Raw genomic sequence first — 25,704 nt, 5'->3', positions numbered from 1 at the left:
TCCTTTGCACTCTCTCTGTCTTTTTCTTTTTCTTTGAAAGGTGGAAAAGGGTTCTTTGCTTTCTTGTTTTAATTTTAATCAACTCAGTATTTAAAATCTTTTAACTTAATTATCCAAGTTTAAATTAATGTAAGTATTTGCTAACTTTAGCAATAGATACTTAAATTTGTCCTTTTCTTTACAGAGTGATGATGGTAAGTTTCCCTTGATACTCATGAGAGCTGTAATAAATAGCAAAGGATTAAATTCAAATGACTAAAGGAAAATGTTATTTAATATAGTTAAGGTAATCCTAACGTACTTAAAAATTTTTAATTATCAGTAGTTTCAAAAATAGGATCTTATCTTCCAAGTTCTAGAAAACCCCTCTAGTTAACTCCTTGGAGTTTGCCAGAATGACATATAATCCCATATAATCTCAGTTTGATCTGGGAATCATGAAAGATCTGTTTTTAAATTATGGCTGATTGTAAGCTTCCATGAATACAGAAATGGAAAAATGAGATCAAGAAGATAAATATTAACCAGCTTAAACAATTACCTGTGGTTTCAGGATTAACAAGAATGCAAGTGCATTTAGTATATTAATGTATTGGATTGGCTTTAATGAACCTTTTATATCTTTTTAGTACTTTGACCCTTTCAAGTAAAAGGTACTATTTCTTTGTGTTCCTTAAATATCTGTTAGAAATAAACATTCACCTCTACAAAATGGAAATAGAATGATAAGATAAAGGCTGCCAGAAACCCAGGCTGCCAAAATGACACATAATGTGATCTGTGATCTTTGCTTTCTTGCTATAATATTCAGAGAATATATAGGTCATATAATCTATCACTGCAGAAATAAATAATAATAACCATCTTCTAAAATGTTGTGTTAAGAACTCATTTGAATCATGTTTCCTCACAGTTATAATCCTAAAATTTACATAATGAATAAACTCTTCCAGATTAATCTTAATGCAATAAAATCCTTTTAAACATGTTTATCACAAATGGAATGATATCAGTTAAATTACAGAATTCCCACTGTGTATCATGAGGAGACGAAAAAATTGTGTGTCCTGCTCTCAAGGAACTTAAAACCTATTAGAGAGAGAACAATTAGAATTGGGGTCAGGGGCTTAGGCCTTCTTCATAAGGTTCACTAACCCGAACCACTGTAACCCAGAAACACAATTTAAGTATAAAAACTAGTGTGGGCACTTCCCTGGCAGTCCAGTGGTTAAGACTTCTTGCTCCCAATGCAGGGGGTATGAGTTCAATCTCTAGTTGGGGAATTAAGATCCTATATGCCACACAACATGGCCAAAACAATAAAACCAGTGTGATTGCAGTGTAAAATCAAATACAAGGCAAAGAGCCTAGTGCTCTTTTTCAACTTAATTTTCATGACTTCTCCCCAACCTTTTTTTTTTTTCATTCAACCAACAGTATTTATTATGCCCTTTCTTATTAGCTTGGTGATAAACATCAAAAGCTTTTGAAACGTATGTTTTTTTGAACTTGTAATTTTGTGTTTTACTCTTTAAAAATTATAGTTAAATACGTATAACATAAAATTACCATTTTAACCAATTTCAAGTGTGCATTTCTCTTGCATTAAGTACATTTCCACTGTTATACAACCATCATAACTATCCATCTCCAGAACTTTCCTGTCATCCCAAACTGAAACTCTGGATCCATTAAACAATAACTCCTATTGCCAGCTTCTCACAGCCCTGGTAACCACCATTCTACTTTCTGTCTCTATGAATTTAACTATTCTGTGTCCCTCATATAAGTGGAATCATATAATACTTGCTTTTTTAAGCCTGGCTTCTTATAATTAGGATAATATTTCCAAGGTTCATGTGTATTGAGGCATATGCCAGAAAATTTCATTCCTTTTTAAGGCTGAATAATATTCCCCAACCTCTTTTATCTGGAAAGTAGATAATTAAAAAGTCAGAAAATTTGGCACTGGAACAGACCATAGAAATCATCTCCTCCAATCTCTCTGTCCTTTTTTTCTTTTCCTTTTTTATGTTTACAAAAATGAGGAAAACAAGTCCCTGAGAGCTTACTCATGTGGCTAAGGTTTTACACCTGGTTGGTTAAAGTCCAAGCAGAGCCTAAGAACCAGCTCTCCTGTGGCCTAAACATGGCTCGTATAGACCATAAAAAGCAAGTGTTAAGTGAGTTGGTGCCACAAGTAAGTGTTGCAAAGTTCAGAAGAAAAGATAAAATGACTAAAAATGTTACATTCAAAAGGAAACATTAAAAATGGATTTGAGGATTAATAAGATTAATGATATTTATGGAGAAAGCAACCTCAGATATGCAGATGATACCACTCTAATGGCAGAAAGTGAAGAGGAACTAAAGAGCCTCTTGATGAAGGTGAAAGAGGAGAGTGAAAAAGCTGACTTAAAACTCAACATTCAAATAACTAAGATCATGGCATACAGTCCCATCACTTCATGGCAAGTAGAGGGGGAAAAGTGGAAACAGTAACAGATTTGATTTTCCTGTGCTCCAAAATCACTGTGGATGTTGACTACAGCTATGAAATTAAAAGACCTTACTCCTTGAAGGAAAGCTATGACAAACCTAGGCAGCAAAGACATCACTTTGCCGACAAAGGTCCATACAGTCAAAGCTACAGTCTTTCCAGTAGTTGTGTATGGATTTGAGAGTTGTACCATTAACAAGGCTGGGTGCCAAAGAATTGATGCTTTCGAACTGTGGTGCTAGAGAAGAATCTTGAGAGTCTCTTAGACAGCAAGGATGTCAAACCAGTCAATCCTAAAGGAAGTCAACCCTGAATATTCATTTGGAAGGACTGATGCTGCAGCTGAAACTCTAATACTTTGGCCACCTGATGTGAAGAGCCAGCTCATTGGAAAAGACCCTGATACTGGGAAAGATTGAAAGCAAAAGGAGAAGGGACTGATAGCAGATGAGACGGTGAGATAGCATCACTAACTCAATGGAAATGAATTTGAGCAAACTCTGGGAGATAATGGAAGACAGGAACCTGGTGTGCTAGTCCATGAGGTTGCAAAGAGTCAGACTTAGCTACTGAAAAACAACAAGATTAATAATAGGATTAACAGCTACCAAACTAATATTCTGCTGGAAAAGATTCTTTCTACAAGCCATACTTCTTGTGTTTTTTCTTTTTGCCTTGAATTAGGCATTAAATTTTAAAATATTTTATTTTTTCCCGCAATTAAGATAGCTACACTGAATCTACTTTCATGTTTTTTTTTAATATTCTATATGATTTCAGGTTTCATTTCTGATACCTCGGTGGTATGCTAAAAACATATTTTAGCATATAGAAGTTTAAGTGTGTAGTTGGAAGGTAGCAGATAGAAAAGAGCTTATATTTAGTGAAAATGTTTCTAACTCTGGAGGAGAGGATAAAAAGGAGTCACTATCAAATTTAAAAGTATTTCTAAATGGAATAATATTTTTCATACTTTTCAAATGCATTCTGAGAAGACTTTGAAATCTATATTTCAATGGCAATATTATGCTAATGTGGAATACTTATTATGTAGATCAACTTGCTTTTTTTCCAGCACTTAATTTTTGTTACAAAAAAGTCAATGTAGCTGACCCTTAGCCAACCAAGGCAGTTGCAGTATGCTAAGCTAATAGCTTTTCCCTGTTCTGCTCCTGAATACCCAGTGAGAGACATCGCTGGTGGTTGAACCTGGTGTTTCCTTAAATTTTCGAATAAAAATAGCTGAGTGACATTCCCTGTCCTCAACCCAGATCTCTTGGATCAGTATCTCTAGGGGAAGTCTAAAACGCTATATTTTTAATGAATGTTTCAATTAATTCTTGATCTTACTCATTTGGAAAACACTACTTTAGCACAAGCTCCCACTTAAAAGCTACCAGAATAACATTTGAGGATAGAGGCTATCTTTGTGATCTATTGCTTTGAGCCCCATCAGTTAGCAAAATTGTGGGCTAATGTGGTCCAAGAGCAGCCTCAGTAGGGCTAGGGTGAGGTAGACTGATCAGCCTAGAAACAGGCCTGTATGTCAACACTGTTTGAAGGATGGGAATAAGGGAGGGAGAAATGTGAAGGTTAAATAGATAGATTTACATATCCCCTAGTTAATGTCTTCTCTAACGAAGCCAAATTAAACTTACCATTTTGGGCCATTTAATCAATGAAACTAATCCAGATAGGTCACTGCCAGATGACAGAGCATGATACCAGATTCTTCTTTGGTGCTCAGAAATGTAGTTCAGTTGCTAATCATCCGGATACAGCTTTGATTTGTTTTTGTAAATGAATGTAGGATGTATGTAGTGGTGGTGGTGGTTTAGTCGCTAAGTTGTGTCAGACTCTTGCAACCCCATGGACCTTCTCTGTCTGTGGAATTCTCCAGGCAAGAATACTGGAGTGGGTTGCCATTTCCTTCTCCAGTGGATCTTCCTGACCCAGGGATCAAACCCTGGTCTCCTGTGTTGCAGGCGGATTCTTTACTGACTGAGCTACCAGGGAAGCCCCGATTATATGTAGGCTTTGATATAAGTTGATATGGATCCATGTGGCTAATAGCACCTGTGGAATGGCATCTGGGTATTAAACCAAGTGTAATAAACAATATGACAAAGATGAATTTTGTGTTTACACGGCTAAGAGGAAATTCATCAGCCAACATATATTGAACACCTCTGAGGTATGTGCTCAGGGTCATAAGAAACCACACACATTTAAATCTCCTGCCAGACAGAGCACAGAGAAGCAAACCAGTGTATAATGTGTTGGAGGGCTGGGAAATAGGTTTGGCCTGCCTGCATTCTCCCGTGGCCCTGGTACAAAAGATGGAGGGTCAGGCATGGCTCCTGGAGGAGCCAACTGTCACATGGACTCGCCTCTCTCTCTCTACACACACACCCTTTTAAAAACTTTTATTCAATTAGAAATACATGCAGAAAAGTATGCAAGGCCTAAGTGTGTAACTTGATGCATGTACACAAAGTCAATCCGCCCACATAACCATCACTCAAATCCAGAACATTCCCAATGCCTAAAGGCCCCATCATTTACCCCCATCAGGGGTAATCCCTGATCAGTAAGTAATCCCTCTTCCTTCTCCAAGGGTAACCCCCATTGCAACTTCTAACACCATAAGTTGGTTTTGCCTTCTCTTGAACATCAACTAAATTAAATTGCTCAGTGTATTTTTTTTGGTGTCTGACTTCTTTCACTCAGCAGTATGCCTTTGTGAGATGAATCCATGTTATTGCCCAAAGCAGTAATTCAGTAATTCTCACTGCTGTATAGTATTTTCTTCTGTAAGTCTGCCTCAATTTATTTCATTTTATTGTTGATGGTCACTTGGGTTATTTCAAGTGTTCAGTTCAGTTGCTCAGTCATGTCTGACTCTTTGCAACCCCATGGACTGCAGCACGCCAGGCTTCCCGGAGTAAACTCCTGGAGTTTACTCAAACTCATGTCCATTGAGTCAGTGATGCCATCCAACCATCTCATCCTCTGTCGTCCCCTTCTCCTCCTGCCTTCAATCTTTCCCAGCATTAGGGTCTTTTCCAATGAGTCAGCTCTTCGCATCAGGTGGCCAAAATATTGGAGTTTCAGCTTCAGCATCAGTCCTTCCAATGAACACCCAGGACTGATCTCCTTTAGGATGGACTGGTTGGATCTCCTTGCAGTCCAAGGCACTCTCAAGAATCTCCTCCAACACCACAGTTCAAAAGCATCAATTCTTCAGTGCTCAGCTTTGTTTGTAGTCCAACTCTCACATCCATACATGACTACTGGAAAAACCATAGCTTTGACTAGACGGACCTTTGTTGGCAAAGTAATATCTCTGCTTTTTAATATACTGTCTAGGTTGGTCATAACTTTTATTCCAAGGAGCAAGCATCTTTTAATTTCATGGCTGTAGTCACCATCTACAGTGATTTTGAAATTATGCTGCTCATAAATATTGTATATGTCTTTTAATATACATGTGCAGGAATTTCTGTTGAGGACAAGACTACAAGAGAACTTGCTGGGTCATAGGTTATGCTTATAGTCAACAAATTCTAGTTTTCCAACATGGTTGTACCAATTTCATTCACACTAGAAGAGGCTCATTGCTCCACATCCTCAGCAAACCTTGAAATTTTCAATCTTTACTTTTAGCTATTTGGTCAGACATGCAGTGATACCCTGTAGTGATTTTTAAGTTGCATTTTCCTGATTATTAATTAATTATTAACATTATAATTATTAATTAATTATTAATGTTATATTTTCATATATTTATTGGCCAGTTGAATATCCCCTTCTATGAAGCATCTGTTCAAGTTTCTTGTCCTTGAATAGATTCTGAGAAGGTGAGTAGATATCAGGCATAAAGGCAGGAGGAAGGGCTTGTCAACCAGAGGGAACAGCATGTGCAAATTAATGATCTGCCCAGAGCGTGGGAGTAAACGGACAGAGAGTGGGAAACCAGCCACTGAAATGCTGAACTTAATCAGAGCCTATGAAGTGATGACGGTAGTATCACAGAGATCAAAGTAAAGTGACACAAAAGAAGTACAGGCTGTCCCATGCTGTACTCAGTGGATTTTGAGAAATGTATAATGACCAAGCATCTGAAAGCTGAACAAAGCTTATTCACTGGAAGGACGGCTCAATTTCCAATGAGCTAAAAGGTACAGTTTGTAAATCCCTGTTAGTGCTTGTGGTACAATCTTCCTTCTGGCCTAGGTGACGAGGTGGGCAGATGAGCGTCTCCTAGGGATGTCAGGGGAGGCTACTGTTGGCAAACTGCACATTCACCATCATCGGTTGATCCAGTTGAGCCCCTCTGTGTGGGCTTGCTTTTGTACACCATCCTTTCTGCTAGGGCAGCTTCCATTCTTTAAACTACTCCCTGAAGCAGCCCTAAGCTGGAAGGGGATGAGGAACAAGGTCTCTGTTCCTCCTGCAGAGCAATGTGAGCTAAATAGAGTTTTGGCCAGCCTCAGCATGCCACCCAGGGTGAGTCCTGGACAGCTGCACCCCGTGAGAGGTCACCAAAAACACTTCTAGTAAAACACCCAGGTATTTCATGGAAGTTGAGCTGTTTTCCCCAACAGCAATAGCAATCAGTCAGGGCCACCACACAGTCATTTCAAATTGCCAGTCCTCCGGATGAGTAAAAGAGTGAATTCAAGTTATGAATGGTGGGAATGGGGTGGAATTGTCTAATGGGCAAGAATATGGGCCCTATAAAAGGGGTGGATTATCTGCAGGAAAAAATGACTGTCAACAGAAATGCTCTGACCTACTTGCCTATTCATTAGCGAGCATTTCTGTTTTGTTGATGCCCTTATCTATTTTGTCACACTTCTATCATCACAAACAACACAAGGGCATGGCCAGCTTCTGGTACAACCAGGGTCCTCACACAAGAACGGACACCGTTGCCCTTAGAAGCGCTATAGATTTCCTGACAAAATAACCCTTTGACAGAATAATGACCCTCCTGAGCCATCTGTAGATAGTCTACCATGAAGCCAGAGTAGTCTTCAGCATCCAGGAGCCAGAGTTTCTACCCAGACACCCAGAAACCGAAGCAATCAGATCTGGCCTTCATAAAGGAACTTTCTTCTGGGTTATTTGACTAATTACAAGTAGATTCCAGCCTTTTGGATTTAATAGAGTAGTAAATTTTCATAAAAGATTTCAGTGACCCATACAAAGCTGCCAGTCTCTTATTTTTCAAGTAAGGACTGTGGTTGTGAGTTCTGTAAAACTGTATTTAGTAGTTGTTGCTGTCATTTGTTATGGGCTCCCAGGTGGCGCTACTGGTAAAGAACCTGCCTGCCAGTGCAGGAGACTTCAGTTCAGTTCAGTTCAGTTCAGTCGCTCAGTCGTGTCCGACTCTTTGCGACCCCATGAATCGCAGCCCGGCTCCCTGTCCATCACCAACTCCCGGAGTTTACCCAAACCCATGTCCATCGAGTCGGTGATGCCATCCAGCCATCTCATGCTCTGTCGTCCCCTTCTCCTCCTGCCCCCAATCCTTCCCAGCATTAGGGTCTTTTCCTAATGAGTCAACTCTTCGCATGAGGTAGCCAAAGTATTGGAGTTTCAGCTTCAACATCAGTCCTTCCAATGAACACCCAGGACTGATCTCATTTAGGATGGACTGGTTGTATCTCCTTGCAGTCCAAGGGACTCAAAAAGTCTTCTCCAACACCACAGTTCAAAAACATCAATTCTTTGGTGCTCAGCTTTCTTCACCGTCCAACTCTCACATCCATACATGACTACTGGAAAAACCATAGCCTTGACTAGACGGACCTTTGTTGGCAAAGTAATGTCTCTGCTTTTAAATATGCTATCTAGGTTGGCCATAACCTTCCTTCCAAGGAGTAAGCGTCTTTTAATTTCATGGCTGCAATCACCATCAGCAGTGATTTTGGAGCCCAAAAAAATAAAGTCTGACACTGTTTCCACTGTTTCCCCATCTATTTCCCATGAAGTGATGGGACCAGATGCCATGATCTTAGTTCTCTGAATGTTGAGCTTTAAGCCAACTTTTTCACTCTTCTCTTTCACTTTCATCAAGAGGCTCTTTAGTTCTTCTTCACTTTCTGCCATGAGGGTGGTGTCATCCGCATATCTGAGGTTATTGATATTTCTCCTGGCAATCTTGATTCCAGCTTGTGTTTCTTCCAGCCCAGCGTTTCTCATGAGGTACTCGGCATGTAAGTTAAATAAGCAGGGTGACTATATACAGCCTTGATGTACTCCTTTTCCTATTTGGAACCAGTCTGTTGTTCCATGTCCAGTTCTAACTGTTGCTTCCTGACCTGCATACAGGTTTCTCAAGAGACAGGTCAGATGACTTAAGAGACACGTATTTGATCCCTAGGTCAGGAACATCCCCTCTACTATTTGTAAGGCTTTGTGTTTGGTACTTTTCCAGAAATACCTCATTTGATCTTCCTTAAGCATGTGTGTTTTCTTATGACTCTGGGAGCATGTCCCACAAGATAAGTATTGTCTTCATATTACAGATGAATAAAAAGGGTAGGTAAATTTCCTAATGCCACACAGCTAATTGATGGCAGAGCCCTGGTTTACAACCCATGTTTGTCTGATTCCAAAGCCTGTATCTTTCCCATTATACTGTTTATCCCATCTGAAATATGTGTATATTATTCAGATATGATTTTTAAACATCTGGTTAGAAATTAAAACTGAGGTTTGTCTTTGTAGAGAGATTTGGGCATCCGTGAAGAATCTTAAGATTTGTTTTTTCCTTTCTCATTGACTTACTTCAGTTTATTCAGCGTTTCTCTGATAGATGTGAAAATCCCATAGAAGCTAAAGAGACATTCTATCTGACATTGTGACATGATGTTATGTAAACATGTAGATACACATTTGGTCTGAGGTAATGAAGAATATAACTTCTTTAAACCTCTTCTGCTCAAATGTGACTTGAAATGGGTTGTCACAAAATAAGGCTTATGAGTATTTCAGTGTTCATTGACCATTAATGATTTGGCTGTAAAAGCAAGTGGCTTCTAGTGAGAAAGACTCACAGAATTAAAGTTATTGACCACATAAACAGGAAAAAGAACCCTGCCCCACTTCTCTGGCCAGAAAACAGAAGACAAAGGAATAGATTGGGATGGTATTTGCTGAGATTATCAAGGTCTCTTTGGGCTGAATTTTATTTCTCTAAATTCGTATGTTGAAGCCCTATCTTCCCTGTACTCATAACGTGACTGTATTTGGAGATAGGGTCTTTAGCTTAGCTCAGTAAAGGTTAAGTGAGGTCACATGGGTGGGCTCTAATTCAGTCTGACTGGAGTCTTTATAAAAAGAGGGAGAGACACCTGGGGCTGCTCATCTACAGAGGAGAGGCCCCTGCAAGTCAAGGAGCGAGGCTTCGGAAGAAACCAACCCTGCCAGTCTTGGACTTCCAGTCTCCAGAATTGTGAGAAAATAAATTTGTTGTTTAAGCCACCAAATCTGTGGCACTTACTTATGGCAGCCCTAGCCAACAAGTGCTTGAGGAATTAGATATTTGGGCATAAGCTCACACCCCCACCCCACCCCTCATGCCAAGATAGCCAGCTAAGACAGACCTCAGTAGAACATGGGCTTTTACTATCCAGAAAATATGGTTTACATTGAGACTGAGGATCTGCTAGAGAAAAGATTTTCCTGAGAGTAGAGGGGAACTGAGTATCAAATCATGGTTTTCTTTTTTAACAGACTACTGACAGCTATCAGGTAGGTATGTGTGTTTCTCTCCTTTTTGCTATATAATGTACCTTATAATAATAGTCTAGTGATTATTTATCCCATGATTGCTCATTTTTTCCCTTAGTTAACAGCTAACAATTTATGAAAGGATTTTATTGGCTAGAGCACTGGCTTACAGTGTGGGTTTCTACCAGTTTACTTGGGCTTGAATCTTGTCCTAGCCACTTCCCACCTGTGTGGTTTTGGGCAAATTACTTAACCCTCTTGTGCCTCAGTTTCTTTATCAGTTAAAATAGAGATAATAGTATTTTCTTCTTAGGGTTGTGTGAGAATTAGAGTTAACACATGTAAAGTGCTTAGAAGGATACCTGCCATAAAGTAAGCACCTAATACATATTGGCTATTATTATTTTAACTTGGGTCTTGCTTTGTGCCTGGATAACTGATAGCACATGGTTCCACCTAGATACCTCAGCCCCGCTGAAATTACCAGCGTAGTATTAAAGAAGAATGAATAGCCTTAAGAACAGTAGCTATTACATCTCAGTGTTTAGCATCATCTACGAAGCTGACAAACATGCAAATTCCTGGACCCTGTCTCCAGAGATTCTGACTCACTAACTTGGGATGGAACCCAGAAATCTGTCTTGTAGTAGACACCTTAGGTGTTCTAACGTGTGGTTCTCAGAACACCCATTAACCACTAATCCCCAGGAATTTCTTCTATATTCAAGGCTGTTAAATTATGGTAAATGCAATAACTTACTTACCATGAGTCTATAATAATTTTCACTTAAAGTATTTGAAATGTTTAAATAAAGCTAACTTAGGTCAGTCATGAGTATATAAACTTCCTTTTTAAAATCATCTAAATGATAATTTCCACAAGTGTTAATATGAGCTGTTAATAAGCTCGAAGAAATTCTGTATTGGATATACAACTCAGTTTCTTCTAAGACAATTTCTCTCAAGTTGAGTCCTTCAAAGTGAGGGCAGATTTTGTCCAGTATGCCCCTGAGTGCTGCGGCCTGGAGAACGAACTGAGTTGAGGACAGAGAGAGATCCGGAAGCAGTTAACGGAGAGAAGCACAGAGGACGGGGCCTCATTCATCTGGACAAAACAGTCCAGTCAGCCAGAAAGAGCTGGCTAGCTATGCAAATTAATTAGGAAGTCTTGCATGTAGATGATGATAGCTATGAGAGATTTTTTTTTTTTTTAAGGGGGCTAGGATCCTGGAGTTAAGAAGTTCTAGGGGTGGCTTACAGAAAGCCTAGTCCTGAGCTGAAACTGGGTGCTCAGCCTGGAGCTTGACAAGATACTGTAGTGTTTTCAGGTTCAGAAGAAAGGACGATTAAGGGTGAGCGCTGGGATAACTTTGGAACTGAAAAACCTGATTTACTGTGTTATGATGAATTCTGAAAATCTGTGCCCCTGTTAATTATGGGACTGAAGTTTAGAGCTGAATTTTTTTCCCCCACTGGTTAAGTTGCTCTGCTCAGGTGATGTGAGAATACTCATTATTGAGGAAATAAAGATAAGGATCAAAGGGGAGAAATACCAGATCTCTCAGCTGCTGCATAGAAACTTATCAGGACTAAGTTGGTGAGTTTTCTGTGTGAAGACAAGGATGGTGGTGGTGCTTGTAACACAGCTTGTAACCTGTGTAACTCACCTGAGTGAGTTCTGAGGACATCATAGGGAGAGAGATTTGGTTATTTTGGTGTGGTGGTACGGTGTTTCTTTTAAAAAAGCTAATCAGTTTTAACAAAGTGGAGTAAAATAGACAATACTGGTGTTTTTTAACAATATGCGTGGGATGGACGCTTTTATTTCTTTTGGCTGCACTGTGTGGCTCGTGGAATTTTTGTTCCCTGACCAGGGATTGAACCTGGGCCCTCAGCAGTGAAAGCATGGAGTCCTAATCACTGGACCGCCAGGGAATTCCCTACTGGTATTATTAATCTAGGGGTAAAGAATCTGCCTGCCAATGCAGGAGACATAAGAAATGTGGGTTCAATCCTGGGTGAGGAAGATCTCATAGTGGAGGAGATGGCAACCCACTCCAGTATTCTTGCCTGGGAAATTCCATGGACAGAGGAGCCTGGTGGGCTACAGTCCATGGGGTCTTAAAGAGTCAGACATAACTGAGCACGCGCATGCACACAACACACACACACACACTGATTGTTAATCTAGAAAGTTTTTGAATTGGACTCCTTAAAATCTTCATGCTGTTTTTTTGTTTTGTTTTGTTTTTCATTTGGCATCTTTGGATTATTTTAATGGATTATGTCCCAGATGGGTATTAGCATATTGGTAGGGCATGGTCAAATTTTTTTTTTAATAAATTTATTTATTTTAGTTGGGGGCTAATTACTTTACAATATTGTAATAGTTTTTGCCATACATTGACATGAATCAGCCATGAGTTTACATGCTGTTTTTAAGATAAAAATTCCTTAGATACTATTACTTCATTGATTCTTTTCCCTTATAATAATTATATAATGCATGCTAAGAAATCAAAATTATTGAATTTATATACTTGGAACTTATGTATTCTACTGATATATATGTATCCATGCATGTATATATTATATAAAACTTATAATTAATAGCATATAGATGCCATAAGTTATTTCTTATGCTCAGCTATATTTCTTATGCCTCAGCTATATTAATATCATTATCTTTCTTAATGTTGAGGTTTGTTGACCAAAGTGATTTTTTTTTAATGTATTTACTCCTTGGGGGAAAAAGCCATTTAGGTAGGCAGGTGTTTTTGTTTAATTTTTAACTCGATCGTCTCTATTATCTGAATTTGTGTTGTTGCCATAGCACCACTTTGTTTGGATAGTTATCTTTAGGAATTGAGGAATTCTTGTCCTTTGTGCTTAATTGTTCCAAAGCATTTTAACGTATCATTTATTATTATAAAAACAGTATATATTTACTGTAGAATATTTGATAATTACAGAAAAGCATAATGAGAAAAATCCTCCACAATTCTAGTACCCAGTGATAACCACCATTAAACATTTAACTACCATTAGAACATCATCTAGTCTTTCAAACTCTCTCTCCATATGTATGAAGAGTGTATGTGTGTATTAAACACAAATTAGGAACATACTGTGATACTATATATACTTAACATTATAGCATCTTAACGTATTCCTATTAAATTTCTTCAAAAATATTATTTAATAACTATATAATAGTTCATCTACATTTCACCAGTATTTAAGATTTTTTAACTTTTTTCTACTGTCAGAATACTAATCCTTCTTGTGCAGAAACATTTAAAATATTAAATATAACTTTCTTACATAAACATAACTTTCTTAATTCAAAATAAGGCCAGCTGGAATTAGTGGCTAAAGGTAATAGCATCTCTAGGCATTTTGATCCATTTTTCTCAAATTTTCCTCTATAAATCCACATTTTTATGTGCTCATTAGCAGAATATCAACACCTGTTTCACCACACCTGCAAGAATGAATATTAACTTTAGAAACAGTTTTGCCCATCTGATAGTGAAGTAGGATGTCTCATTGTTTTATTCACTTTCCATTTATTACTATTGAGGTTGGACATATTTTCTTATGATGGTTGGCCCATTATCTTAAGAAAATAGCAAATGATTTTTAAAGCAGACTTGCTTAAGACAACACAGCTATGACAGTTCACAGTTAACTCCATTGCATTGACATCTTCACTGTTGCACTAATTGTCAGCCTCCCACAGTCCGTTAAGGAATTTTTTTTTTTTAAGAAGTAAAATATTTGTTAGGATAATAAAGAGCGTGAGCTTCTGTGTACAACGGAGTCTGAGCCCTGCCGTTTAGTCTTATGTAACCTAAACAAGTTGCTTAACTTCTCTAAGCTGCAGTTTCCTTGACTGTAAATAAGGCTGATAATCCTCACAATAATTCTCATAATAATGAGATAGGAATTATTAAAGCATTCAATAAAATGCAGCTACTATGGAAATGGAGAAATGTTTCTCTGCTGTTTACCCAATAGGTACGTCAAGGCATTGTAGCATGCCTCTTAGAAGCCAGAACTTTTCAAATCCCAACAAGTTGCATGTTTTACTTCATTTTGTTATTTAAATTTGCTGTAAGCAGCACAGCTAGTGGGACATTTTTAATAGAAAAAAAAAGGGGGGTGTTGGTACATCACCTGGGCTGCTAGCTCCAGTGTGATCTCAAGAGTCTTGCAGGACACTGAGACGTCTGCTGGTGTGGTGCTTGGTACTTTAGAAAGTTGCTCCCAGACTGATAGGATAAACCCACTTTCACTCCTTCCTTCTTCCCCCAAAGGGTGAAAGAAAGCGCACTACTTTAATAATGTTGCCAAGCTCATGTGCTCATTCGAAGGTCATTGCATGAACTTGGCTTTTCCTTTTAACCTTGTGCTCGTGTATCCACCTGCCTATTGGTCTAGAGTTTGGTAAATATAGTGTAGATTCTCATTTACAGACTTTCTTTCACCGAGAAGTCAGTTCTTTGCCTAATGGATCTGAGACTATAAATATGTTGATCTTGAAAGATAAGTTTCAAATTTTAGATGAAGCTTCCACCTGAGGTTGTGACTGTGATGTCTACTAGCCACTCAGCCATGCTGACGGGTTGACTCACTCTCTGAACTGCTTTCTGTTTCACATTCTTGTACTTTCCCAGCTGACAGCTCAGCGGGTGGGTGCCTGTTCCACCAGCTGCTGCAACCAAACAGCCAGGTTCAGAAATGTCCGATATCCTCCAAGAGCTGCTCCGAGTCTCTGAGAAAGCTGCCAACATTGCCCGGGCGTGCAGACAGCAGGAAGCCCTCTTCCAGCTGCTGATAGAAGAAAAGAAAGAGGGAGAAAAGAACAAGAAGTTTGCAGTTGATTTCAAGACCCTGGCTGATGTACTGGTACAGGAAGTTATCAAAGAGCATATGGAGAACAAGGTAAGGAATGTCACAGCCCAGGTAACTGCAAATTATTTGCCCCTGTGGCTCCTCCCCCCACCCCCGCCCTGTAAAATAGCTCGCCTCCTCCTCCCCACAACCTGCCCCCCAGCACCATGGATTCTAATAAACAACTAGGTTTTCCCCCCTTATTTTGCCTGCAATATTACTAAAATGGGTGTTACAGGAAAAACTTAAAAATGTTAAATAATCCTCCTAATTCTATCACTAGAGAAAACCACAACTGTTTTGCTAAATATTAGAATGTTTTCCTTCTGAGTGTGCACGGCAGGTTTAACTTAACTCTAAAGAAATGAGAACATACTGTTTTATAACTTTTTTTTTAACTTGATGATAGTAAGTCCCACTTTTTGACATGGTCATTTATCTAATGGTTACCTCAGTGATAGCCTCATAGGGTTCTGGAGACTTAAAGTCTCTATTTTAGTAGGAAAACGTTTGTAACTTACAGTGATTGTAATTGTAATGCTTACTGTGAGCCAAGTACTTCTCTAAGGGCTTTAAATATATTAGTTTAACTCATAACAATTTTATGAGGTAAGAACTATTTCAATGTAATGGAAGAGAAAAGGGAGACACAGAGGTTAAATAACTTGCCTAGGGTTACACAGCAAATGAATGGTACAGCTGTTTTTTGAACATGGGCTGACCAACTCCAGAGTCTACGCTGTTTGTGATACTATATTACCTTTTATATAATAATCTAATTACTTTTCTTTTAGATTTGGGAGGATAGAATTTTATGTCAGAAAGCCCTACACAATATTGGAATTGTTTCTATGAAATTCTCAAAATGTTAGGGATTGTTTAGAATCATTTAACTGAGTCCTTGACCACAGGTAGGAAGAGAGAATAAATGACCCCTTGAGATTTCTACAGCCTGTTCTTTTTCATGCCGTACAATCTGGATCCAGTGGAAGGAAATTTATTTTTGTTACTGATCAAGAGAGCTGGGTGGAAGGGATGGTTCAGCACCTGGATTAGAAATGTAAGTTTTGTGGGCTAATATTTGCCTCAGAGCATTATAACAAGTTCAGGCAGTTGTTCATTCATGAAGTATCTGCCAGGATTATGAACACATAAATGATATTCACTTTTGGTATGTGTAAAATATCACAACTCTTACATACTATAGCCTCAGAAAGGGACTCGAGGAAAATTGGGAGACTGGAGCTTCAGCCTTTGATGACTTGATCAATAGGTTCAGTGCCAGTATGTGTTGACTTGCATTGTTCTTCAGAAGAGTTAAAAATAACAAATAGTTGGGGGCACTATTACATCTATTGGCCATCTGTGAACAACTGAGCTCAAATATTTGAAGCATTTCCTTGCTTTCATTGCCTGAGAATTGTACTCATACCATAATTCAGCACATATTTTGAGAGAAATTATCTTTACTACAGAGAAAATCAGAAGCAAAATGTGTCTGAAAGCTTCCTGGTCATACAGAGATGAGAGAAGTTTCCTATTTAGCTTGTTTCTTTTTGTTTGTTTTTTCATTCCATCAAAATATTGATGCATAAGTTGTTGGCAAATAAAATATTTCCCCTTTTTTACTACATTGCCTTCCTAGCCTGATGGCTAATGATACCTTAACATGTGCAGAAAACAAAATTAAATGTTATCCTCTGCTCCTTTCTATCCAGTCTCTATAATCATCTTAGGAACTTGGTCAGTAACATTAACTTGTACAAGTTACTTGGATACTTTGTAGGAGCAGCAGTTAAAACATCTCCTTTGTAAACATTCTAGCTCATGGCCCTTGACTAGAAGGATGAAGTTCTAGAAGTATTTCTGCAGACTCAACAGAACATAAGGAAACCAGACTTCTATTATGATTTAGACTTTCTAAAGGGGCAAAGGGGCAGGAAGATATTAGAAAACTACTGATATTAGAAAAGTGCTGGACCAATCTGACTTCACTTATTACACTTGGATTGACTTCTGAAATTGTAAACTTCCAAATTTCTGACCTACTTATGCTATTTAGTTTGAAATATAAAGTGGAAATCTATTCAAAATTGAATATGAATGTGGGATTTTTTTGTTGCTGTTTTGTATTCTTGTCATATTCTGAATCATTCAGTTTCCAGGCTTGGGGAAAAAAATTTTTGGAGAAGAATCCAATGAATTTACTAATGATTTGGGTAAGTACAAGAATCTTAATATATTTTTATAACTTAATTATCATATGGTATTTTTATTTTCAACTTACATCATGAAATTAATGTTTGGAGGCCTTTCATGTAAATAACATATTTGAATGTTAAACTTCATTCAGCACTTCAGGATAACCTGCCACGTAAGACAGAGATGTGACATCTTAGAATTATTTAGCAAGTTCACATGTCTTCTAGCTATAACTCTGTAGCATTGAATAATGATTTAACCGTTGGGAAAGTTGCATGGCCCTTTGAGAATCGGATGGAAGTTATAGATGCCCCCCAAAGGATGCAGATCTACACAGATGTGCAGACAATCTCAGGTCCAAGTAAACCCATTTGTGGACCTCCTGGAGAGTCCAGGACTTCCCCGGTGGCTCAGCAGTAAAGAATGCACCTGCAATGCAGGAGACCCAGGTTCGATCCCTGGGTCAGGAAGATCCCCTGGAGAAGGGAATGTCAACCCACTCCAGTATGCTTGTCTGGAGAATCCCATGAACAGAGGAGCCTGGTGGGCTACGTCCATGGGGTCACAAAGAGTCGGGTAGGACTGTGTGACTAACACTTTGGGTAGTCCACAGACCTAGGCTGAGAATTCAGAGGAGGTCCTGTTCCTGAATGACCTCATTGCCTCTCTGGTCTCAGAACCTCTGTAAAAGGAGCTGGACAACCTAAAAGGTTCCTTTTAACACCAAGTTTTAACTCTAATTAGTTTCCTGTGAGCCAAATTCTCCTTTGAGGGACCCCCATGTTCCCTTGCGGTAGAGAGAAAAATACAAAATCTCTGACCCTTTTTTAGAGAAGCAAGTGGTTTTTAGTTTGCCTGGGTTTTGTTTGTTTAATGGTAGAAGATTAAAATAGTGAACTTTAAACAGATCATGTGACAAATAGTTAAACATCTAGAGGCATATTTACAAAGAAAACTAATTTCTGGATTAACTCTGGAAAAAATTTGTCATTTCATGGACTGTGTATTAAGATACAGTTAGTTCTATGACACTCAGTAAGAAAGAGAAATCTCACTTAAACTTAAGGTTAAAGAAATCACCTGTGACTTACCCATAAGAAATCCTACACTTAAAAACCTATATTTGGCTACATCATAAACAATTATTGTAATATTTATCTAGAATGATAGTGGCAAAAATGGCATTCCGCATACATTTTCCTGAGAACTGAGAGGATGGGTTTAGTATATTGGAGGACAGAGACCCGTGGTGAAGGAGGGGCTGGTGGATGAGGTGAGATGAGATCATGGAAGTTCAAAGGAAGGAGTTTCCTTAAGTATGATGAGAATTCAGTGGCAAATTTTAAGCAGAGGAGTAATATAATATGATTTGCTCCTTTGAGTGAACCCATGACTTTTACTGAGCCTAGAGTAGCTGCTCAGCAAGTGGTGGTGATTAACATTATTCCCCAACTTTAACAATCTCATTTAATTTGAATTAAACTTAATTGACTGATTCTTGCTGTTTCAGAATCATCATTGTAATAGATTCACAGTGTGCTTCCCAAACTCGAACAATCACAGAATCACCTGGGGATCTTGTCAGACCTCAGTAGGTCTGGGATAGGGACTGAAGTTCTGAATTTCTAATAGGCTCTCCGGTGATGCCGATGCTGCTGGTTCTTGGAATGGCTAGGTTAGCTAGGAGTATTTGTCGAGATACCTCAAGAGCCCCAAAATGCCATGTTTTCTTAATTTTTAAAAATTTATATTCTGCATTGCTGTCACTTTTTGTTGGTAAAATTGTAGGAGAGCCTCTTTTCTCATTTGTGCTTGGGGGGTTGGAAACCAGATGAAGCAAGGGTCTAAGAAGTATCTTAAAAGTGATGGTAAACACATGGACTTGGTAACTTGGGGTTTCAGTTGCAGAAGCAGCTTTGCTTACATCCTGATTTCCAGTGGTTTCACAGAGGAGAGCTATTCTATGTATGTGATTTAAAGTCCTACAGCTTTACTACATTTAAAGATGAATGTACTTCATCTTATATTTACGGAGTATAGACAGTTTTTAGTTAAAAGCAGCATCATAAAGGGAGATAGAAGCCCTTCTGTGTACTTATTAAAAACTTTTCTTTTCAATCAACATATTCAAACATGAACAGGATGACCTCCAGGATATTAAAAGCCACAAGGTAAAAAACATAGATGATTGTTTATCAAAGACTCAGGGTTCAGGGTTCTTAACATGAGCTGCCTTAAACTGGGTACAGAAAACAGTGCATGTGCCCATGTGGAAACTTTTTTTGGAGAGAAGGTCCTTTGGTGCCTGGAATTCATTTCTCACTGTGAGGTGGCTGAGTGACCACTGAATCAGCTTTGACTTTATGAAGTCCACTGGGTGATTCTGGCAGTCAGCCAGATTAGGAGACACTAGTCTGGATATCGTGTGTGTGTGTGTGTGTATGTGAGAGCCGCTCAGTTGTGTCTAAGTCTTTGCGACCCCATGGACTGTAGCCCACCAGGGTCCTCTGTCCACGGGATTCTCCAGTTTAGAATAGTGGAGTGGGCTATATTTAAAATGGATAACCAACAGAAACCTATTGTATAGCACATGGAACTCTGCTCAATATTCTGTGCCAGCCTGGATGGGAAGGGAGTTTCAGGGAGAATGGATACATGTATATGTATGGCTGAGTGCCTTCACTGTTCACCCGACACTATCACAACATTGTTAATTGGCTATACCCCAACACAAAATGTTTTGGTGTTAAGGAAAAAGAAAAAATGAATAGTGGAGCGGGCTGGATATGTTGTCCTCACCTAATCTGAGGTGCTTCTCCCAGTCCCCTGTTCTTTCTCCTCTGAAATTTGAGATGTAATGGTCTTCAGTTTGTCTTTACTCTAGGGGAAAAGATTATCATGAGACTGTGTGCAACAGAGGAAGAAACAGTAGCTCTTCTCAGCAAAGTCCTTAATGGCAACAAACTGGCATCTGAGGCCTTAGCCAAGGTTGTGCACCAGGACGTTTTGTTCAGTGACCCAGCTCTGGACTCGGTAGAGATCAACATTCCACAGGACATCTTGGGAATCTGGGTGGATCCTATAGGTAAGCAGAGGAGAGTGTTTGCTTTTGTCTATTTGCTTTTCTTAGTAATCCTTTTTTTGTGAGGTGGGGTGTTGGAAAATTGAAAATTGAGGGTATGGTTGAACTCTCCTAGAAGTTTTTAAATTTTTGAAGTTTTAAAATGATAAACGACTCTCACTGCTGTAACCTGGGTTCAATCCCTGGTTGGGGAACTGAGCTCCCACAAGCTACACGTTGGGGCCTAAATAAATAAATAAATGAAGAGTTGAGGTGTGTATTCTATACATATACACATATATTTAAAACACACATGTGTGTATACACACACACATAGAGGCACATATACAAAACTGAATTAACTCATTTTTGAAAGACCTCAGGGGCCAGACTGCTAAATATGAGAGAAGAATGAAATGATAGCAGCTATAACTAATTGAGCACACATGCATCTTAAGAACATTCAGCTCCAGCAGATTATTACCATCTGGGAGTACAGTGCAGATCTTCAGATTTAAAAATAATAAAGACACAAATGTAGGTTTTTAGATGAGCTCTCACAATTTAACTCCTGGCTCCTAATTCAGTTAAGTAAGTAAACAAGCAGAACCACTGTACAGGTCAAGCAAAACACATCTGAATGACTCCTAGCAGTCAGTTTGTGAGTCCTCACCATTATTTTTTTGGTCATGATTATGGTAGAACCATAATCTATAGTTCATTGTTTTAAAATGGTAAGCCTGTCTCATTGATGCCGTTAATATAATGCCTGAGGTCTAAGTTCCACTTTTCCCCCAGGTTCCTGGCATAGTCTACCCAACACAACTGGGACCAATCATTAAGCTGAGTAGGCAAACTCCCTTCACCCTCTCCCCTACAAGCATGTTGTTATGTGATAGAAATGCCTTTAATCATAGCAGTAGAACACTCAATGGATTGTTACGCAGACTACGAATGTTTTCTAGAATCTTATCGCCTAAAGGTAAATCAGCCTCAGTTAAGGTTTTTGAGGAACTGAAACCTTGTTTTGTTTTTATCCTGAATTGATTCTGTTAGCTAGCTCTCTGGATCTTGACTGGGTATTAATTCACTAGATGTTGGCAGTCAGCTGCTGGCAGGTACATCTTTTAAGGAGAAACCTCACTCCTTAGCTTCTTTTATCCAGGAGCACCATCAATTTCTTCCTCTTGTGACACCATCGTCTCTTTCCTCCTAATTTGAGGGACAAAACAAACAAGTAAAAAGGCAATTCCATCCCTGACAAATTCCTGGAAGGAGACTTTCCCACCCACCTTGGTTGGACCTATCTCTGATTAGTAAGAGCTCAAAGGAATCCCCCAGTTATCCTGAGCCATTACCTGTTAAATGATTTTGGCATGATGATGAATATTTGAGTGCTTCTTACCATTTGCAATGTGTTATGCCCTGGAGAAGGGAATGGCTCCCCACTCTAGTATTCCATGGACAGAGGACCCTGGTGGCTCCAGTCCTATGGGGTCACAAAGAGTTGTTCGTGACTGAGCAATTAACAACACAAGAAGGAAGGAAGACATGCTAGCTGCCATAGGAATTATAGACATGTCCCCTTTCTCCAAGAATTTATGTATAGTTGGGAAAATGAAACACAAGCAGCTTAAAAGTGAAGTACAAAAGGTCAAACAATAATTCCATATAAGTGGCACCCAAAGGTGATTGGTTATTATCTTAGTCCATTTGGGCTGCTATAACAAGATACCATGGACTAGGTAGCTTTTAAACAAGATAAATGTATTTCTCACAGTTTCAGAGGCTGAGAAGTCCAGTATCAAAGTGCCAGCATGATTAGGTGAGGGTCTTCTTCCTGATTCATAATTGGCATCTTTTCACTGTGTACTCGGACGGTAGAGAATCTGCCTGCAATGCAGAAGACCCAGGTTTGATCCCTGGGTCAGGAAGATCCCTGGAGAAGGGAATGGCAACCCTCTCCAGTAATCTTGCCTGGAGAATCCCACGGACAGATGAGCCTGGCAGGCTACAGTCCATGGGGTTGCAAAAGAGTCAGGCACGACTGAGCGACTAACACACACACAGAGTGTACTCATAAAGTGGAAGAGACTATCTGTGGAACCTCTTTTGTAAGGCATAATTCCATTCATGAGATTCCACCCCGAGGACTGAAGTACCTCCCAAAGGCCCCACTTACTAACACCATCAACTTTTGAGGGTTAGAATTTGGGGGGACACAAACATTTAGACCGTAGCTGTTACCAAATTAGAAATGATCTAGGACAGGTTTTCTAGGTGTCTTCATCATTATCTTCTAAATAATCATTACCTGAATCCTAACAGATTTGCTTCATTTTTCAGATTCAACTTATCAGTATATAAAAGGTTCTGCTGACATTAAACCCAACCAAGGAATCTTCCCCAGCGGACTTCAGTGTGTCACTATTTTAATTGGTGTCTATGACATACAGACAGGGGTGCCTCTCATGGGAGTCATCAACCAGCCTTTTGTATCACAAGACCTAAACACCCTCAGGTAAAAATTGAATACTTTTGGTATATTATGGTTTTCAGAATTTACAACCTCAGCTTTGTTTCTTGTCAGGATTCTCTCTCCATGTGACATTCCCATGACTCGATACATTTGGCATTCCTACCAAAAATCTCCACGTTTGAATTAATGGTCCTTTAATTTTCAATCCTGGGTTTCACAACAAAATGTGAAAATATATCTAACAAAAAGATAAGTAGGTATGGCCGGGATTAGAACCTCTCCCTATAAAAACAAAAAAACCTGTCAGTATCCCTTTTTTTTCTGCCTCCTCCTTCCTCACACTCCCATGGACTGTTCGCAGAGCATAGAGGGTGGCCAAGCCTTTGGTTGCTCTGATCCATGGCCTACGGATCAGAGTATGACGGGGTTGACTCCAGGGCATGGCAGGGTTCAAGTAGAAGCAGCTTTTCTCCTGTGGTTTCAGCTTTTTACTGAAATAGATGACCTATTTTTCCACTCATGTAAAACTATATATTTTTTAATTAAATTTTGACTTGCTTCAAGCAACTAAGAATTGTTCTTTAATAGTCATAAACTACACCTCTGCAGTTTGATATTTTTCATCTTCCCTGCCTTCTTCCAAACTGAAAGTGTTTGTTATCTTTAAAGGGTCGTTAAGAAGTTAAAAATAAGTGTGACTGGATGTTGACATAATCATGACCTAGAAATGGTTGACAAAGTAGTTGGTGGCACAAATCCTGGGTTCGATAGCAGATTCTACCACTAATTTACATTCTTAAACCCTAACATTTTCTAAGCCTCAGTCTCCTTCTCTGGAAAGAAGCTATCCAGTGTATATAGTAAGTTAAACATTGAGAAATGATAGATGGTATTTTTGTTGTTGCCCCCCACCCCCCACCCACCGCCAAAAAAGAGTCCATCTTTCTTGATATTAAAGCTAAAGTGGAGACAGTGAATTGGAGGATGAAAAGGTGTTACCAATTGAAAAAAATTGAGGATTGTGAAAGATTTGCAGATTGAAAATCTTGTTTATCTGTTCATCTTTACCCCGTTAAACTTTAAATGCCAAAAGAGGCAGTGAAACTTTGCTGTGTTCCCAGAGGCCGGAAATCCCACAAATATTTTAGCACTGTCCTCGATGGATGTGATAATGCAAAAAAAACCCTGAAAGCATTCCTAACTGGCAACAACACAGGCAGCAACATGCACAGGGAGTAACTTTTAGAAATGAATTAGCTATTTGATAACTATCTCTAGGCTTAAGGGTCTTGAGACTCACTATGTTATGTATTTTTCACATCAAGTTGGGAAGCCGTAGGAGCAATGAAAAACAAATGTGATAACCTGCCATCACAAACTGAACGTTCTCTTCCATAGGTGGAAAGGACAGTGCTACTGGGGCCTCTCTTACTTGGGGACCAATATCCATTCCCTTCTGCCTCCCGTCTCTACAAGAAACAACAGTGGAATGCAGAGCCAAGTGACCCAAAACCCCGGCTCCGAAGGCTCCCACCCGTTCTCAGCTGTCATTAGTACCAGTGAAAAGGAGACCATCAAGGGCGCATTGTCACGTGTGTGTGGAGAGCGCATCTTCCGGGCAGCTGGCGCTGGTTACAAGAGCCTCTGTGTGGTCCTCGGCCTTGTTGACATTTACATCTTCTCAGAAGATACCACGTTCAAGTGGGACTCTTGTGCTGCCCACACCATCCTCAGGGCCATGGGTGGGGGAATGGTGGACCTAAAGGAATGCCTGGAAAGAAATCCTGACACGGGGCTTGACTTGCCACAGTTGGTGTATCACGTGGGAAACGAAGGCACTGCTGGAGTGGATCAGTGGGCCAACAAGGGAGGACTCATCGCGTACAGATCAAAGCAGCAGCTGGAGACGTTCTTGAGCCGCCTCCTCCAGCACCTTGCCCCTGCGGATACACATACGTAGATGAGCTCTGTCCTCATGGGCTCCACAACCCAACTGTGAACCTCGTTTCCACATCTCTGTCTCTTGAAGACAGCTTTGTCCTATTGACAGTCAACATTCACCTTCCTCTTTGGGGGAGCATTTTTCCATTATGTGTTCATAATGTTAATAAATGAATGATATTCATGCAGCAGTTAAATGTGTGAGATTCTTTATAGTGGGTTTTGTGTGATTAGTGCTGCTTGAAACGCTTCAATAAAATACTGAAGACAGGAAAAATTCCTGCTCAATTAATGAAACTCTTCAGAACATGAGTTTAGAAGTGATAAGTTAATGTCACTGAAATATTAGGGAGAGCAAAGGGGATTGTGCTTAGTTTTGTTTCCTGTCTGGAACAAAACTCTCCAGCTTTAGCCTCTGGCAGAACATTTAGAACTGTGAATTTGAAGCATAATTTAGCCGTGTTCCTGTACTTTCAGTGCCACTATGTTTCTTATAAGAATTAAAGCCCAGAGCACTGATGGCTCCATCCTACTCACGTACTCTCACACTCACACACATCCACACTCATACCACATTCTGAAACTTGCTCTCAAATTTATATTCTTATTCTCATTCTAATTCTCTGATTCTGCCACTAATTATGTCTCTAGTTCTCTCTATTACTCTCACTTAACATACTCTTATTTCTGTCGGTAAGACAGGAGAGGATAAAGACATTTCTGTAGTTTTTGCATAGTATTTATTACACTTCAAAAACCAGAAGTAGAGTTAAATGTATACAGTCGTTGGTCTACTGAATCCCATGTTGAATGTCCTCTGAGGTGGGTGAGACTTCTTTTTTCTACCTCTTTAGCAGCCCTGGTGGGAGAAGGCGATGGCAC

At 39.3% G+C, this 25,704-nt stretch overlaps 1 protein-coding gene across 3 annotated transcripts in view; it reads left to right on the top strand.

Moving 5' to 3' along the window:
- Positions 1 to 25,013, top strand: part of INPP1 (inositol polyphosphate-1-phosphatase) — a 28,250-nt gene extending 3,237 nt beyond the window's left edge. For all 3 annotated transcript variants that reach the window (XM_081579303.1, XM_081579304.1, XM_081579302.1), the window contains exons 2-6: positions 14,923 to 15,190; positions 17,298 to 17,358; positions 20,226 to 20,426; positions 22,749 to 22,923; positions 24,280 to 25,013. In XM_081579303.1, coding sequence (XP_081435429.1) covers positions 14,987 to 15,190; positions 17,298 to 17,358; positions 20,226 to 20,426; positions 22,749 to 22,923; positions 24,280 to 24,841 — 1,203 coding nt within the window. In that variant the 5' untranslated portion in view covers positions 14,923 to 14,986 and the 3' untranslated portion in view covers positions 24,842 to 25,013. The remainder of the gene's footprint in view (positions 1 to 14,922; positions 15,191 to 17,297; positions 17,359 to 20,225; positions 20,427 to 22,748; positions 22,924 to 24,279) is intronic.
- Positions 25,014 to 25,704: the final 691 nt, after the last annotated feature.

Source organism: Giraffa tippelskirchi, chromosome 3 (genome assembly GCF_054371585.1).
Source record: "Giraffa tippelskirchi isolate mGirTip1 chromosome 3, T2T-mGirTip1v1.2.pri, whole genome shotgun sequence".
In the NCBI taxonomy this organism is placed as follows: domain Eukaryota; kingdom Metazoa; phylum Chordata; class Mammalia; order Artiodactyla; family Giraffidae; genus Giraffa; species Giraffa tippelskirchi.
This window is presented reverse-complemented; position numbering and strand designations above follow the sequence as displayed.